A 16,295-nucleotide genomic window follows, 5' to 3' on the forward strand; every position below is an offset into this window, starting at 1 on the left:
AGCCAATCTCCCATCACGTGGCAATGTGAATTAACAACACTTACACACGTGCGTGCGGTGTGTACACTAAATCGAGATTGAAGTCGCCTTTCTGCGGAGGCTTGGCGATTGTTCGTGATGGTGATCGTGACATTGGCCGTCGATCAACGGTGGTGCGACGAGGAGAGTGGGGCAGAGTTGGGATCGTAAACGATCCCCATGCATGGCTCTGGCTATCGTGACCGCAGCAGTCTCTAGGCAGTGACGAAGTCAATGAAGAAGGCGACCCTCGTGCCCACGATGTCCTTGCTGCTCTTGCAACAGCACAGCAGCAGCAGGACAGCGATTGTGCTTTTGATAGTTGATAGCGGTGGTGTTGGTGTTGGTGGTGGAGGAGGTTAGTGGCGTTTTGAGGGATGGCCCGGTGGGTGTGGTGGGTGGCGTGGGGTGCTCGGGGCTTCGCGAGGTCACGACGGATGAGAGACGTTCGAGCGGGTGGGGTGGGGTGGGTGGGTGGGGTGGGTGGGTGGGTGAGTGGGCATCTCTGGGCGGTGCCGCAAAACGCCGGTGTCCAAAAATAATCAGTGGGTGCCACTGAGCTGTTGAGATGTGGCGATAACCGGCCTCTACTTGACGCGCACGTGTACGTGTGTGTGTGTATATATGTTCTCGATTAAATGTTAGAAATGCGGTAGGCATTTGAACGTCGCCAAATCTCATCCGACTTATCGAACAGCTGTCGCGCGGAATGCTGAAGTCCGCCGTCTCCTCTTCTCGTCCAATTCTCGGTTGAAGCCCTCCGTTGTTTCAACTCAAGACTCGTTTAATAGTTGATACACCTACGGAGCAGCACACGTACACGTACATAGAAGCACACACACACACACGGGAGAAATTCGCCTCTTATAACTGTGCCGCACTGGCACGTGTGAACGTATCGGGCGGTACCTGTGCTTGCGCGAGCATTAACATTACCACCGCCGGTCATCAATCCGCACGTAATCGCGAGGCTCATCGGACTGATTAAGAATTGACGCTTCGGCCGTCGACGCTCCTGATAAGAAACACGCGAACAAAAGACGAAGAGAAAAAAATAAAGACATTTGAACAACATCAACAACATCAACAACAACTAAGAATCTTTAAAGTGCATCGCTCCACCACCACCACCACCGCCGCCTTCCGCCCGCCACCATGGAGCTACTGGACGGGGGCGCCGCCGGACATTTCGTCTCCGAGGCCGATAACATCATCTACCGTGGCGAGCCGTGCTTCGGCTACGGGGACATCGACTTCCTCGACGACTTTGACCCGCGACTCGAGAGCCCGGCGGCACCCGGCGGGGCTCACCGCGGCGTGGACGACGACGATCTGATGCCATCGCCGGTCGGGGACGATCAGCACGTGCGGGCACCGCTTCACGTGGGGGGCCACCACGGTCCGGGCCCCTGCCTCCTGTGGGCTTGCAAGGCGTGCAAGCGCAAGACGAGCACCACAGACCGTCGCAAAGCCGCCACGATGCGCGAAAGGCGCCGTCTGCGCAAGGTGAACGAAGCGTTCGAGACGCTCAAGAGATGCACCTCCAGCAATCCCAGCCAGAGGCTGCCCAAGGTGGAGATTCTGCGCAACGCCATCCGCTACATCGAGGGGCTTCAGCGGCTACTGCGGCAGCAGGGAGGAGGAGGAGGTGGTGGAGGTGGTGGTGGTGAGCTGGTTGGAGGCAACCACGAGGATGGATACTCGGACGGGGGGATGTCGGGAGGGCGAGACGATGCGAGTGGAACGGTGAGTTGCGTGGTGCATGTGTGTAAGTGTGTGCGCGTGTGTGTGTGTGCGTGTGTGAGTGTGTGCGTGTTGAATGTTGTGAGTGTGTGAGAGTGTGTGAGTGTGTGCGTGTGTGAGTGTGTGTGTGTGCGTGTGTGAGTGTGTGCGTGTTGAATGTTGTGAGTGTGTGAGAGTGTGTGAGAGTGTGTGAGTGTGTGCGTGTGTGAGTGTGTGTGTGTGAGTGTGTGCGTGTGTGAAAGTGTGTGAGAGTGTGAGTGTTGAGTGTGTGAGTGTGTGTGTGTTCAGTGTGTGTGAGTGTGTGAGTGTGTGAGTGTGTGTGAGTGTGTGAGTGTGTGCGTGTTGAGTGTGTGAGTGTGTGAGTGTGTGCGTGTTGAGTGTGTGAGTGTGTGAGTGGGTGCGTGGTGAGTGTGTGAGTGTGTGGAGTGTGTGAGTGTGTGAGCGTGTGAGTGTTGAGTGTGTGAGTGTGTGAGTGTTGAGTGTGTGAGTGTTGAGAGTGTGAGTGTGTGAGTGTGTGAGTGTGTGGAGTGTGTGAGTGTGTTAGTGTTGAGTGTGTGAGTGTTGAGAGTGTGAGTGTGTAAGTGGGTGCGTGGTGAGTGTGTGAGAGTGTGAGTGTTGAGTGTGTGAGTGTGTGAGTGTGTGCGTGTTGAGTGTGTGAGTGTTGAGTGTGTGAGTGTGTGAGTGTGTGGAGTGTGTGAGTGTGTGAGCGTGTGAGTGTTGAGTGTGTGAGTGTGTGAGTGTTGAGTGTGTGAGTGTTGAGAGTGTGAGTGTGTGAGTGTGTGAGTGTGTGAGTGTTGAGTGTGTGAGTGTTGAGATTGTGAGTGTGTGAGTGTGTGAGTGTTGAGAGTGTTGAGAGTGTGAGTGTGTGAGTGTGTGAGTGTTGAGTGTGTGAGTGTTGAGAGTGTGAGTGTGTTGAGTGTGTGAGTGTTGAGAGTGTGATTTTGAGTGTGTGAGTGTGTGCGTGTTGAGTGTGTGATTGTGTGCGTGTTGAGTGTGTGAGTGTTGAGTGTGTTGAGTGTGTGCGTGGTGAGTGTGTGAGTGTGAGTGTTGAGTGTGTGAGTGTGTGCGTGTTGAGTGTGTGTGTTGAGAGTGTGAGTATGTGTAGTGAGTGTGTTGAGTGTGTGTGCTTTTTGAGTGTGTGAGCGTTGTGAGTGTGTGAGTGTTGAGTGTGTGCGTGTGCGCGTTGATTGTGTGAGAGTGTGAGTGTGTGTGGCGAGTGTGTGAGTGTGTGAGTGTTGAGTGTGTGAGTGTTGAGTGTGTGCGTGTGCGTGTTGAGTGTGTGTGTGTTGAGAGTGTGTGAGTGTTGTGAGTGAGTGTTGGGTGTGTGTGAGTGTTGAGTGTGTGCGGGTTGAGTGTTGTGAGTGTGTGGGAGTGTGTGCGTGTTGAGCGTGTGTTGTGAGTGTGTGAGTGTGTTGTGAGTGAGTGTGTGGTGAGAGTGTGTGTGTGAGTGTTGAGTGTGTGCGTGTTGAGTGTGTGTGAGTGTGTGTGAGTGTTGTGAGTGCGTGTTGAGTGTGTGAGTGAGAGTGTGTGAGTGTGTTGTGAGTGTTGTGAGTGTGTGAGTGTGTTGTGAGTGAGTGTGTGGTGAGAGATTGTGAGTGAGTGTAGAGTGTGTTTGTGTGTGAGAGTGTTCGCTTGGGGTGCTGGGGGGCGAGTTCGATTCCCGCTCACGACCAACACCAAGTGACGATTCTTTGAACCGTTCCTGGGCCTCCCCTAGGTCTACTCGGCCTCAAATGAGCACCCGGTGCGGTGTGTAGTAAACATCGCCACTGGGGAGACATAGGCGGGCGGGTGTTGTTGTGGCCACCCACCCCCTCGTGTGCCGTGCCGACCTTTATAGGTGCTGCTACTCGCTAACAGCACTTGCCCCTACAGTCTGTTAAGGCCACACGTGGGGGGGGGGATCTTTGTTTTTGGTTGTGGTGGTAGTGTACCCGGGGCCTCGAGTAGGTCGACTCAGCCTCAAATGAGAACCTGGTGCGGTGTGTAAGCATCGCCACTGGAGAGATAAAGGCGGTCGGGCGTGGTGCTGGCGATCCACCCCCTCGTGTGCCGTGCCTGCCTTCATAGGTGCTCGCTAACAGCACTTGCCCCAATAGTCTGTTAAGGCTATACGGGGGATCTTTTGATATATGTGTATGTGTGTCAGTGTCTATGTAAGTGCATATATATGTGTATGTTTATATTAGTGTATGTATGTGTGTTGGTGTCTATGCGTCTTGAGTGTATATGTGTCTACTTATATATGTGTGTACTATGTGTGGAAGTAAATACGTGAAATGAAATCACGAACACGAATAAACTCTGACCGCTTCGTGATCAACGTTCAAGAATGTGCGCTCGTGTTTTCCCCACTCCGTCCATGGGGGTGTCAATAAGCAGCAAATCGGAGACGGATCGAGAAGGTAATGGGGGGGGGTGGGGGCACCGCGTTAGTCAACATCCAAAGGTGGCCTAGGTAGGCAATGGTGGTGGTGGTGAAGTTGAGGTTGGGAAATGCTGAAGGCGCTGGGCATTTGACATTTCCGACGTCACGGACTGGCAACGAGAAGAAATGAGGACGGGGGAATCGTTGCCATCGCGCACAAAGACGGACGGGTGGGTCAGGAGCGGCGCTTTCAGAGGCGCGCTTCTGCAGCCGTCTGGAACGTTCTCCGAATTCCGATATTGGGAAGGCCGCTGCTGGAGCTATGATGCACTTTTAAATCATGTAGATTGAAAACCAAAATTCTTTAGAACTTATTTTTTTGCGTTTGTCTTCTCCTTCCGCACGCACCTCCGATTAGCACGGTTGGCTACGTACGGTGCGAAAGAAGTTCAACATTCATACAATGTGAAGGGTTTTGATTTACTCAAACGAAGTCAATACATTAACGCAATATAACAATATCGAAAATGTCACTTATTTAACAGGGGATTGATATAATGGTTATCGCGATCAGTCTAAAGATTTCTGCCAGGACATAAATTACGAAAAAATAATATGGGCAGAACAGAAGGCATGACTGGTTTCAAGGTTATTGGCGATGATCAGCATGTCACGGCTCTGAACTCTTCCCAGTGAATGCACTGCGTGTATATCCTGCTTCGCAGTTAAGGTGAGTACGGTTGGCTACGTACGGTGCGAGAGAAGTTCAACGTAACATACGTAAGTCAGTGGTCTCTCCTGGTTGTCATTCGCAAGGGCTTAGGGCATTGTGCTGCCTGCGTCAGGGTCCATATATGACCCCAAAATTACTTATTTGGGATTAAAGACACAACAGCTGTAGCAGCAGCAGCAATCAGCCTCCCACTGAGAGCAGGCTCATGGCCCTGGTCACTCTTGCGATTGACACGCATCCTGGTCTCACCTGACCAAAGAAATAAACTTGGATTTTTATTTAAAGGAGTAATATATATTTTTTTACTTTTTTTTTAAACACGCTTTTATGAAATGTACTAGTAATGGAAGAACTCCACGAAGTGGCCCCGAAGCTTGCCACAACGTAAGGAACCGTGGGGCAATTAGACCCAAGCCGAAACATAACATATACAAAATATTGTTTAAAAATGTTTTTTTTTTATGATAGAATATAGTATTGCCATCAGTATGACATAAATATACCAAGTTTGCAGTTGATACCACATTGGGAAGTGGGTTAAAATTTATATAAAAGATTTAAAGATACAACAATAGTGAGTTAAATAAAAGCTGTACGCACTGATATCCGTGTATGTATATGCACTGTTGAACTGAACTTTTTTCGCACCGTACGCAACCAACCAGTTCAGGTATATGTGTATATGTGTGTATGGTGTACGTGGAGCGGTTCGATTCCCACTCACGGCCGACACCAGTCACAATTATCTGGACCGGATCTAGTCCTCCCCTAGGTCGACTCAGCCTCAAATGAGTATCTGGTGCTGTGTGGAAACATCGCCAATGGGGAGACAAAGACGGTCGGGCGTGGTCCTAACAGCACTTGCCTCTACAGTCTGCTCAGGCTATACGGGGGATCTTTGTGTCGATTGCCGTGCCGGCCTTCGTTCAATGCTTGCCCCAACAGTCTGTTAAAAAGTCACCCCACGGGGGCGTCTTTGTCTTTGTGTTGTGTTAATGGGGGTAGGACAGTTAAATTGCAGTAACCCACCGAGATGTGCTTCTCCAATCAACATCATCTTGGCATTTCAGTCCATTTGCCACGCCGCACGTCCCACACCCTCTCTAATGAATCGCCAATAAATTAACAATAAATTAACAGGTCGGCGAGCAGACGAATTGGTGGTGGGTGGTTGGTGGGGTGTTGGCGGGGAGTGGATGAATGCCCACGGGATATTCGCGACAATCGGCGAGTTCGCGTGTGCGAGAGTCTGAACCTCATCCTGCTCCACACCACGTGAATGCATTGGCAGGACGCCGCCGGCGGTGTTCGATTGAAGCAGAAACGACGGAGGGGAAAGTGGGGTGGCAAGGAGGAGGGAGGTCTAAGGATGTTAAGAAAAAAGAAAGGAAAGACGGACGCCTTTTAAGACAGACATGACAACACAAAGAGACACCACCAACAACATCAACACGAAGATAATTGGCGACTCGGAGCGGACTTAATGAAGCCCTCTGGATTTATCTCTCAACCAGAGGTCGTCTTCATCTCCCCCGCTTCCTTCCGTCCAACCAGCAGCGCTTGTCGAACCTCTTTTGCACCGTACCTAGTCGACTCGGAGGTGCAGATGAGTACACACGAGTACTAAACAAAGATCCCCCGTGTAGCCTTAACAGACTGTAGGGGCAAGTGCTGTTAGCGAGCAGCACCTACGAAGGCCGGCACGGCACACGAAGGGGGTGGGGTTTGGCCAACACCACGCCCGGCCGCCTTTGTCTCACCCAGTGGCGATGTTTCATTTGAGGCCGAGTCGATCTAGGGGGAGGCCCAGGTACCGATTCAGATAATCGTCACTTGGTGTGGCGCCGTGAGCGGGAATCGAACTCGGGTGGCCGGGTTCGTAGCGCTACCCGCTACACTACACGAGTACATTACACACAGACACATCCACAGGTACTGCTATCGACTGGCTGTGGTGTTACTCGTTTTGCGGTGGGGTAAAGTTCGGGCACTTCCATCTATTTCGAAACGTCCGGTCAGCGTGGAAGAGTAGGCCAAATACCCTCTGGAGCGGCCCTCGAGACTAGGATGGCCCTTCCGCTAGCAGTGGCGTGAGCAGGGAATTGCAGGGCTGCGCATTTCTCCTTCATGTTCTTTTCACAAACAGACATACGCGCGCACACTCTTTACTATATTGTGTCTTAATTGAAACTATGGCGCTATGTGACTTAACAATTTAAAATATAAAATGAAAATGCTATTTCGTGAGGCCCTCTGAAGCTGTGGGCCCTGGACAAATGTTGCATTTTCCCCTGCGCCCCCCCCGCGCCCCCCTAACTCCGGCCCTGCCGGCAACACGAAAACTGAGCACGTGGCGCGTGTGATGTTGTGGGGAGCGGTGGCGCAGTGCTTAGCGCAACCTGCGCCACGTCAGTGAACAGCTCCTGGGCCTCTCCGTAGGCTGACTCAGCCTCGAATGAGTACCTGGTGCGGTGTGTAAACATCTCCACTGGGGAGACAAAGGCGGCCGGGCGCGTTGCTGCCCCCCCCCCCCCACCCGCTCGTGTGCCGTTCCGGCCTCCATATGTGCTACTCGCTAACAGCACTTGCCCCAATCGTCTGTTCATACTATTCGGGGGATCTTTGCATGTGTCCTTGTCCCAGGGTGTGATGCACTGCTATTCACCCCCCCTCCCCACCTCGTGTTAGATTTCTTGGTCACACCACCGATGATAAGCAGTGACACCGAGATCGACTCAATATAATACGAGCACTGGGGCCACAAACATCAGGCCTATGAAGACAAAGACGGTCCGCCCTACGTGGTGGTGGTGGTGAACACGCTGCTACCTCGAACGCTTTCGCCGAGCTCACTGGCAGCATGTGCCCTATAACAAGGTTATTGGGGGGGGGGGGGGGGTTCTTTGTCTTTGCGAGCCACGCTACTAACGATTCCAGCTCACGGCCACCAACACCAATGATGATTATCCGAAACCAGTTCCGGGCCTCATCTAGGTCGACTCAGCCTCAAATCACTACCGGAGGCGATGTGTAAACGCTGCCAATCGGGAAACAAAGGCGGCCGCGCGTGGTGCTGACCACTCATCACCTCGTGTGTCGTGCCGGCCTTCATAGGTGCTCGCTAACAGCAACTGCCCCAACAGCATGTGAAGGCTATACGGGGGATCTTTGTCATTATATTAATTGCGTATGTGTGTGCTTATATGGTTGTGTGTATTTTCGTGTGAAGGATGTACCTATGACTCAACCGCCCTTAATTGTGCCCAATCGCACCAAGATCGTGTAAGCTAAGTTGACACGACATCTGTGAAATACAGCCTCGTAACTCATCGGCTTACCGCAGCATAAATAAATATTCTGATGCTGTACTTGTACTGGAGGACTTGCCACGGAATACTCGGAGTTGACGGCGTAGGTCGCACGGTGGCCATGGGTTGGCAGCAGAGTGACCGCAGTTGACTGAATTCATCTTCTTCTTGGTTCTTTCGGTAAAGTCACGTAGAAGGGAAATAATAAAATAATAAATAATAAAACAATAAATAATTCTCACGACGTTTCGGCTACAACATAAGCAGCCGTCCTCAGGTGAAGAAACAGAGCTGTCGGAAAGACAGCGTCCCAATGTTTCTTCACCTGAGGACGGCTGCTTGTGTTGTGGCCGAAACGTCGTGAGAATTTTTTTTATTTTATTATGTTTTATTTTTATTATTTTATAATGTTTTATTTTTATTATTGTATTATTTCCCTTCTACGTGACTTTACCGAAAGAACCAAGAAGATGAATCCCTGCAGTCACGAAAGCTTAAAATCGAAGTTTAATTAATCTTGTCTTGAGCTCTGAATGTTATCACTCCCCACGTAAAGCCAAACAAGTACTCACTCACGGGATTGACTAAACATATGAAATGCTGGACTCTTGCAAGTCATCGGATGACAGGTGTATATCATCATTGGTACCCGCTCCTACTGGACATCTATGAAAAATAGCTTTATAGCTCATATAATTCCTCCAGAATAAATATATCAATATTTTGATTAATGATTCTGATCATTATCGATCATGTGCGTTGGCCTACACCTGTACCCCAGTGGGTTATGTGCGGGATTGGTGGATCACACAAAGATTACCGTGTACATGCGCTCAATTCCCACGCGTCCGATCGAGTAGAGTTACTGTTCCTAGATTTGTCAAAACTCCCAAACCCACTGGGCCGAGATGTGACCCAGTTGAGGGAGGGGTGGGGGGATGTCTTTCCCCCTCTTGACAGTGTCTCACTAAAAAAAGTGCTTAAGGAAATCTACAGACCTGACCCCGTGTGTCTAGAGATTATATCGTCTCATTCTTTCCCGTAAGCGTCGCTGCTGTGCCCTTTCTTTCACCGGGAGATGAAACCCGTGAAACAGCATTTGCTTCTTCTGCAAAGGTGACCCGGGATGAACCGACACCGTTTGAAGAACACAATAATTCGACGGTGTTCATAGGGAAGGTGCTGCGTGTCACTTTATCAAGGAGGGCATTAAAGAGTGCTTTGTGATTGCAGTTTCCATCTCTTCAGCAACGCTGGCAGTGCCATACGGCTCTGAACCTCCAAGAAACCTCGTCATCCCGTAGGTGTGAACCATTGTAGATTTTGCGAATCTGCATGTTGGCTTCTCTCGTTGTGCTGCAACTTTTCCTCCATTATCCAAGGTCCCTTGGGAGGTCTGGACTGAGTCACAGCTTTAAGCAGCTGCGTGAGCCACCGTCCTGCCACTCGTGTCCCCTCCGCGTCGGGAGGGGGTGAGCATGATCCATTTCTCACTTACGACGTTCATCGGCTAGCTATGGTGGCGTTGAATTGGATCCGATGTGGATGACTCCTGTCACAGTCGTAGGAATGGCAGATGCGCATTGCAGATGACCAGCCAATGGTGAGTGAACAGATGAGCTCCAATGGTAGGCTCCGGTGTCAAGAACATGGGCTCGCATTTGAGGTTCTGCCACTACTTAGCTCAAATGTTCTTTCTTGGATCCAACGTGTATCTAAGCTGATGCTTCACATTGACAGAACAGGTGTTTACAAGCCCACGGACTGCATAGAAGTATAATCGTCTCCTACTGTCATTGTTGAGCTGATCTGGCCCATACTTTCCAATCACTCTCATCCAAGTGCTAACGTCATAACCCACTCGGGCATTAAAGTCATCTAATAATATAACTCGATCCCAAGGGGCCACTTTAGCCAATACCTGGCACACGAGGTCACAGAAGGCATCTTTCTCGTTTGCTTTGCCCGCATCCCTCCACGGATGTTTACCTTCAGTGAGGGCACAGGCAACCACCATCGCCACTATTCCACACCTCACGTTGATTGACAAGCAGGCATCCAACTGCCTCCCACCACATCTCACTACCACTCCTCTGGGACGCGTTAATTCCTTTGTTTTGAGGAAGAATGGAGCCGAATCCCAATGCTATAAATGGACCCTCGGCCTGAATTCGAGATCCGCACCACCGTTTCAAAGGGCAACAACGGAAAGTACAAATCGAATCCCAACTCCGGTAAGCCATCAATTCCCACACCGCATACAAGACAAATGAGTATATTCGCGTATCGTCTGGCATTGTGACTCCTTAGAGCCTGTGTAGATTCTGATTCTAAATCATCGAATCGGAAACTAAATCATTGGATCAGCCAATGAGGACGTGATCGGATCTTGATTTGAAGATTTCGTGACTGCAGGAATCCATACTCTTTGGTTCTTTCGGTAAAGTCACGTGGGTAGAAATAAAATCAAACAAATCACGACGTTTCGATCGCAGCACAAGGCCTACTTCGGCATTATCTTGCTATGGTTGTTCCACCTGATTAAGATTGCATGTGTTGCGATCGAAACGTCGTGATTTGTTTGATTTTATTTATACCTACGTGACTTTACCGAAAGAACCAAAGAGTACGTGGTCGGATGTTTAGGTTTTTTGTTTTGTTACACGGATGCTCCCTCCTATCACTAAGCAGTACGGTGAATCATCTTCTTGGTTCTTTCGGAAAAGTCACGTAGAATGGAAATAATAAAATAATATTTTTTTTTATGTTTAATTTTTATTACTTTATTATTTCCATTCTACGTGACTTTACCGAAAGAACCAAGAAGATGAATCCCTGCAGTCACGAAAGCTTTAAATCGAAACAGTACGGTGAAGTATGCTCAACAGCCCCATGACGAGAGGTCTTCATCCAGCAGTGGCTTGAACAAAAGGAATGTACATTTTTTTCCTTGTTATTACTACTATTACTGTTATGGCAATTATGTAGGCAACGTAGCAGCTGCGTCGCTGTGTGAGCACGGTATGCGGCTGTCCACGTGTGCGACAGCTGTTCTTGATGTCCAGGAGAATGTGTGTGTGTGGGGGGGGTGTAATAGGGTTTCAAAGACGACAGCGATAACATGGCCTATAATACAGATATAAACACGTTCGGGAAAAAGAAAAAAGAAAACCATGCGTAGGCATGGATTATGTGACGCTTTCCAGCATGCCCGTTGTCTTCGGAAGTGCTGAATTAGCCGCACGAAAGCCGGTGGATAGCTGTAGGGGCAATTCGCGTTTGAATATTTGCGAATACAGGAGTCGGGGTTTTTTTGTTTGTTCCCCTCCCCAGGTTTGGGGTCTCTCTAAAACATTGGGGAAATTAATTCTAGATTTGAAGCTTTCGTGACTGCAAGGATTCATATTCTTAGGTTTTTTTGGTAAAGTCACGTAGGTAAAACATCAAAATTATTTTATTTATTTTATTTTATTGGGCAAATTCTTGGATCCATTTTGGGCGGCTTTCAATCGGCGACGTCTCTAATGGGTAGATAGTCTCAACTTGAGTCTGTCGTCGTCTCGTTCGTCTCGGATCGTCTCGGCGAGAGAGTGAACGTTCCTCCCTCGCCCCCTACAGACGGACAGAGCAAATGCGTGGACGATTTCAATCGTACGGAAATTGGAAAGCGTTTTGAATGTCTGGATATAATACGTTCAATATCGAGCAAAGCAATTGTATACATAGATGCCTATATGCACTTGTAGAAGTACGTATTGTATATTTCCCGGGCATTCTGTCAGGCATAGCACTTGAGTAATTTCCGAGTTTTTTGCCGAGTTTATGGGCTCATTCTGGCTGGAAGGAGCCATGTGGAAAGTTTGGTATGAATTATGACTTCCTATAGCAGCAGGTGCTGCTATTCCCGTGAACTTCACTCGTTCTTACACCCATGTTGCGCACTTGGTCTACCAGCCAAACTGTGTCGTCTCATCCACACTGTGTCCCACCACCATCCACCACCACCACACTGTGTCCCACCACCACCATCCACCACCACCACCACACTGTGTCCCAACACCACCATCCACCACCACCACCACACTGTGTCCCACCACCACCATCCACCACCACCACCACACTGTGTCCCACCACCACCATCCACCACCACCACCACACTGTGTCCCACCACCACCATCCACCACCACACTGTGTCCCACCACCACCATCCACCACCACCACCACACTGTGTCCCACCACCACCATCCACCACCACCACCACCACACTGCATGCAGGTCACGATAACGCCCTCACCCACTCACTCACCCACCACAACACTCCTCTGCATGATTCTTCCTTCGCACTGCTCAATTTTTGGAATTCCCTCCCATCGTCTGTCCTGTACCGTATTCCCACGGCATTATCATCTTGCGCAGAATTCAAGACGCGTGCAAACTCTTTATCTATCGCAAATTCGATCGTACTGTATTGTCAATGACCGCTTGAGCCTTCAGGCCTGTGAAAGAATGACCCACGAAAGATAAACCCATGATGACTTTTGGCTTAGATCGGAAGAAAAAAAGCCAGTGACCAAAAAGTTTTGCCAATCGCGACGATGAGCGTGGGGGGGGGGGGCGCCCCCTGGCGGACACAGCGGGGGACATCGCCAAACAAGTGTGGAGTGAACAGGAGATAGAGATTGAACAGGAGAGGTTTTAATAACCATACGGTTTAGAATATCTATATTTCTGTAAATATCAGCTTGTCACATAGGGCGGGCTGCCTGGCTTGGTAATGGCTTGCGTGTATATTGAATCATGTATATACCCGTGGTCACAATGCATGTTTGCGTGACGAAAGCTTCACTGGCTCCACAAATGAGCGAGGATTTTAAAATGTGGCCGAATGGCAGCCATTCCTGGTGGCATTGGAAAGGGGTTAAAGCGACACAGTGAGATGTTTATGACTCGAGACATTTCGAGGAATAACACAATCTAATTGAGAATTTGTGGTTGTAACAGACATCGAAGGTTCCCTGTAAGTTACTCAAGTGGTTTTTTTTACAATATAGCAACCATAATCCCCAACTGCAAAAAATTAACTTGGCAGGAGCTGAATGATAATAGAGTATGGTACTGTATATATATATGTTTTAAAGTCACGGTGCTTTGTTTTATCAGACGGAGTGTGGACGAGTGGCGTTTGGAAGATCAGACACGGACTACGGAGGCCAATACAACTCCCCCGTGCTTGGTAAGGCTGATACACACACAGGCACATTGGAGACACACGTAACAAAGGCATGCGCTCATTGGAGGCACACAAACACACACACAGTGCCCGTGGCACGCACACTTTGTGTTATTATTATTACTGCTACTATACATGTTTACCCAGGAAAGCCCCATTGAGCATCACGACTCGTTTTAAGGAGAGTCCTGTCAATTTTTTTTTTTACAGTAGAGGAGCAATGATTGTTGCGTAGATTTTAATCGAGTAATTTACGTAAAAAAATTGGCAAATTTAGACCACGTGCTCATCGTTCTGCCTTTGAATATCATAAAAACACATGCACCTCTCCTTGCTTTGTTCGGAATACTTTTCAGCTTTATTTCATTTGTTTCTGTTAATGTCTATTAATCCTGAACCATATGTCACAGGCAGCTAGTAAACACTGATTTGAAAACTGTCTTCTGTCGGCACGTTGGTACGTATGTCAATGGGACCCTTTTCGGCGGTATCAAGATGATGAGAAACAAGAATCGGGGATTTACCCTCTCCGGTAATAATACAGGAGGTGTCAGGATGTTCAAACACCAAATCGACACCTACTGAAAGGCATTACGGCTGCATTAAAAATCAGTGCAAATATTGTTATCAAAGCAAGTAGTTTTTCAAAGTCTTTTCACGAGCATGTGTGGTGAATGCAGACTTGATGCCTTCCAATAGGTGTCTATTTTGTTGTTTGATCATCTTAACACCTCCTGCATTATTGCACAAAATGGTAAAGCCTCTTATTTTAGTTTCTCATCACATTGTATGCATGTAGGTATAGCTTATTTCGCACCGTACGTAGCCAAACGTGTGGTGTGGGGGAAGCACAACAAACTAAACACAAAACGTAATTCTACGGACATGCGTTTTCAATCTAGATTAAAAAGTGTACAGATTCCGTCTTTGTTTGATGGCCGGCCAAAAGATGGCTAGCATCGGTACGTTACTTCGGACGAGATTGGGCTCCACCGATGAGCACATTTGTTTACGTACGATGCGAAATTATTTTTATTTCGATTTAAAGCTTTCGTGACTGCAGGGATTCATCTTCTTGGTTCTTTCGGTAAAGTCACGTAGCAGCCGTCCTCAGGTGAAGAACAGGTCTGACAGATCTGTTCTTCACCTGAGGACAGACCTGTTCTTCACCTGAGGACGGCTGCTTGCGTTGTGGCCGAAACGTCGTGAGAATTATTTTATTATGTTTTATTTTTATTATTTTATTATTTCCATTCTACGTGACTTTACCGAAAGAACCAAGAAGATGCGAAAGAAGTTCAGCATACACATGTAGAACACAGCACGTGCGTTCCAAATCCGTCCCCTTGCGCACAGAGCCCGCCGGAGTCAAGGGTGCGCTCGTGGTGTCCAGCCTTGACTGCCTGTCCAGCATCGTGGAGCGAATCTCCAGCGAGCAGAACCCCGGACCCGCCGGCCCGCCCGTCGGTGGCGCCCCCCACGCCGGGGGGCCCCCCGGTGGGCCCCCCGGTGGGCCTGCCTACGGCCACATCTCCTCCGACGGGGGCCCGGATCCCAGCCACGGTGGAGGGACCCTCGGGGAACAGGGACCACAGTTGTGTTCCATTGGCCGAGACAACTCGATCGCCCCTACCCCTGTGTACGAGGTGTTATAACTGAAGCAAGCGAATCGGTGGGGGTGGTAGTGGGATGGGGTGGGGGGGGGGAACCTATGGCCCTGGGGTCAGTCAGATACGGCTCATGACTTCATTTCTTGTGGCTCTCGGCCACGCGAGGCCCACCACTTCCAAACTTGCAGGCATCTTGTACTAGAAGGGAGGGGGAGGGGGGGTTACGTTCAACCTGGCAACATCACTGCATTTCCAAGGTTCGTGCCGTCAATCACTTGTGTCACTGCCGTGATGGAAGTGGCTGAGGTGGGGACTGTATTGGTACGGTTGCCTACATGTAGTTGTCTTTTTTTTACTCCTGTTCGACTCTCAGCAAGGAAAAGGTTCTCCAACCCTGCACTAGAGTGTGTGGGCGCCCGTCTATTTGTCTGTGTGTGTGTGTGTGGACATATAAACGAGTTGCAATTGTAAGTCGATTGGTAGTTGGGTTTTAGTCGACTCACTAAACGAAGCGAGTCTCCTTCTCATTCTAGTCCCATGGCCTTTTTGCGCAAATTGGAGGCACAACCCTTTCCTTCAGAGATAATCTCCTTGCAGTGTTCTCCGTCCGTCACTCCGTCATCACAACCGATATCGCTGCCATCCCGTCCAGCGCTTTGCTGTTTTATGACTAACAACCAGATCGTGGTGTTCATCCTCCCCCACCCCTGTCACCAGCACTTTCCACGCTTGGCAGTCGACCACATTGCATCCTGGCCACTTGTTACTAATGCAGTGCCGCAGTTTGCCGTGCTAGATACAACTTGGTTGCCTATGTCTGTCCAGCTGTCTTGTTTCTCGCACGTTCTGAAAAACAAAACGAACAAAGAATTATATGCAGGAGGCTTTCGGTTCAGAGGCACAGATTCTCCGTCGTTACTAGGGTTCTCACACCTCGCTGTTGAGTACACCGAGGAGATCAACGGCTTCTTCTAAGATTTGTTTCTACTTTTTACAGATTTCATCCGGTTTGCCTTCAGCGGCGCTTGCGGAGCCGAGTCTCGCGTTTGCGTCGTTTTTTCTCGTGGCAAGTGCTGTCACGATGCTGCCAAGATATTTTAACTTCCAGTGGCTGTCCATCTGAAAATGATGGTGATCCCTTACTTTCCAGCAGTTCCTTTTTTTACCATTGATGTTTATTGTTGCAAATATTACTCATCCTATTCGGGATTTTTTTTATCGATATCATCTGCGAACCAGCAGGTTACATAGTCTTCACTCTGTTCCTCCTCAAGTGCCTCTCACG

The 16,295-nt window shown here is 49.3% G+C and overlaps 1 protein-coding gene across 1 annotated transcript; it reads left to right on the forward strand.

Moving 5' to 3' along the window:
- The first annotated feature begins 570 nt into the window (after positions 1-570).
- LOC144718686 (myogenic factor 5-like) lies at positions 571-15,060 on the forward strand. The gene is made up of 3 exons (XM_078594137.1): positions 571-1,764; positions 13,331-13,403; positions 14,757-15,060. Exons 1-3 carry the CDS (start codon positions 1,174-1,176, stop codon positions 15,053-15,055), a joined length of 963 nt encoding a protein of 320 aa, XP_078450263.1. The 5' UTR covers positions 571-1,173; the 3' UTR covers positions 15,056-15,060.
- The last annotated feature ends 1,235 nt before the right edge of the window (positions 15,061-16,295 follow it).

Source organism: Lampetra planeri, chromosome 5 (genome assembly GCF_965212315.1).
Source record: "Lampetra planeri chromosome 5, kcLamPlan1.2.h2, whole genome shotgun sequence".
In the NCBI taxonomy this organism is placed as follows: domain Eukaryota; kingdom Metazoa; phylum Chordata; class Hyperoartia; order Petromyzontiformes; family Petromyzontidae; genus Lampetra; species Lampetra planeri.

Coding starts and splice junctions, on each gene's coding strand:
- LOC144718686 (XM_078594137.1), top strand. CDS start 1,174: ATGGAGCTACTGGACGGGGGCGCCGCCGGACATTTCGTCTCCGAGGCC. Junction 1,765..13,330: donor GAGACGATGCGAGTGGAACG/GTGAGTTGCGTG, acceptor TTGTTTTATCAG/ACGGAGTGTGGACGAGTGGC. Junction 13,404..14,756: donor ATACAACTCCCCCGTGCTTG/GTAAGGCTGATA, acceptor CCTTGCGCACAG/AGCCCGCCGGAGTCAAGGGT.